We start from the raw sequence: 1,776 nt of genomic DNA on the forward strand, positions 1-1,776 counted from the left end.
CCTTATTGTAACCTTTATCTGAAAGGTTCTCTGCTGGTTCTGATCCGGTTTGTTTTTGCTGGTGGTTCTCAGGATGGCCACCCCGACAGGCTGCAGTGTGGGCTGGAGGTGGGAGGACAGCTCCTCCTGCTGGACCTGGAGAAGAACCAGTGAGTCCTGCAGAACTTCTCCGTGCAGCTCATTTGGACCGAACCTTAAGCCCATTTGTTCTCCCTCTGCAGCCTCCTGCTGCCCAGACCTCCTGACCTCTTCTTCTATCTCCCCAACGGCACCGGAGTGTCCGCCATGGCCGACCCTGTGGTGAGTCGGCGAGCCGCGGCCCGTCGGACCGGTTCTGTTTGGGTTTTCCGGCTCTGACGGTACCGCTGTGTTTGTCGTCTGCAGAGCCACTGTTATTACCACGGCAGCGTCCGAGGATTCCCGCGGTCCAGAGCGGCTCTCAGCACCTGCTCCGGACTCCGGTCAGTAACAGAACCCAAAGTTCTGATGGGTTCACTCTGAATAAAGCTGCTCCCTGGTTCCTATGCAGGGTAGGAACCAGAGCTCAGCTGTAGTACTTGAGTAAAAATACTGATACTTACAGTCAGATATTACTCAACTACAAGCAATGGTTACTTGGTCAAACATTAAAATACTTAAGTATTCCAAAATTATGAAACCAATTACATTTTCTAATATCAGAATTTTATTTTAAAGAACCTGTAACTGTCAGAAACCTCCTGATTTGATGCGTAGAACCACCTGTTATAGATTCTACACCACCTGGACAGAACTGCAGCATAGAAATACCTCAAAAATAAGGCCACTGTGGACAGATGCAGAAAAACAGAGCGAACGCAGCCTCAGAGGAAAGTGTTATAAGAGGCCGGTTCTGACCTGCTGGTTAGCAACAGGGCTGGGTTTGTCGTTGCCCAACCCCCGCTTCCTGAACATCTCCAGCAGCCACATCCTCCTCTTCCTCACTCAGACCTTTGGATGACTGAGGAAGATGGTTCTGGATGGTTCTGGAAGCAGGTCGGAGCATCTTCTGTTCTGCCTGCAGCCTGAAACTCTGAAATCTGTTCTTCTTCTGCTGCTCTAAGGCTTAAAGCTCTCCAGCTTGTTCATTTGTTGGTTTCCTGCAGCGGCGTCTTGGTTCTGAACTCCTCCCTGAGCTTTGAGCTGCAGCCGCAGGACCAGAACCAGCGGGATGGGGAGGAGGAAGACCTTCACCTGCTGTTTGCTGCCGGTCCTCTGGAGGGCGCTGCTGCGGCAGGCTGTGGGGTGTCGCACACGTCTGACTCACCTGTCTCCAACTGGACCCACTTCCGGAGGGTAAGAGTGTTCCTCTAGGACAGCGGGGGAGGGGCTTCCTCAGGTTCTGTTTGACCCGATTGGTTTCCTCTGCAGACCAAGAGAGACATTCTGGCAGAGACCAAATACGTGGAGCTGGTTCTGGTGGTGGACCATCAGGAGGTCAGTGGGTTCAACCAGAACCTGCTTCTGGTAAAGTTTCCAAAATGAACCGGTTCTGAGGTCTCATTTATAAAACATGGCGTCTGATCAGAAGCAAAGGATTAGTTTGCTAACAGAAAAAAAACAGCTCAGGTGGGCGGGATTCTGCAGGGTTAATGGAAAAGTCCGGCCAGCGAGGAATAACCAGTGGGTCATTATTTATACCTAAAACTAAACGTTCGCAGTGATTTAATGAAGTTAACGTTAATCAGTAAAAATATTAATACAATACCATTTTCCCCCAAATATAGTAGCCCCTCCCTCCTGCCATCTTCCAGCAGT

The 1,776-nt window shown here is 50.5% G+C and overlaps 1 protein-coding gene across 1 annotated transcript in view; it reads left to right on the forward strand.

The window, feature by feature from the left end:
• The window catches only part of LOC107104824 (disintegrin and metalloproteinase domain-containing protein 15-like), a gene marked incomplete at its 5' end in the record, with an annotated part of 37,626 nt that overhangs the window by 10,818 nt on the left and 25,032 nt on the right, over positions 1-1,776 (forward strand). The window contains 5 exons of the mRNA XM_015404934.1: positions 73-149; positions 222-300; positions 385-461; positions 1,125-1,314; positions 1,390-1,455. Of these exons, the coding sequence (XP_015260420.1) occupies positions 73-149; positions 222-300; positions 385-461; positions 1,125-1,314; positions 1,390-1,455 (489 nt within the window). The remainder of the gene's footprint in view (positions 1-72; positions 150-221; positions 301-384; positions 462-1,124; positions 1,315-1,389; positions 1,456-1,776) is intronic.

Source organism: Cyprinodon variegatus, unplaced genomic scaffold (assembly GCF_000732505.1).
Source record: "Cyprinodon variegatus isolate N-32 unplaced genomic scaffold, C_variegatus-1.0 Scaffold1901, whole genome shotgun sequence".
NCBI lineage: Eukaryota > Metazoa > Chordata > Actinopteri > Cyprinodontiformes > Cyprinodontidae > Cyprinodon > Cyprinodon variegatus.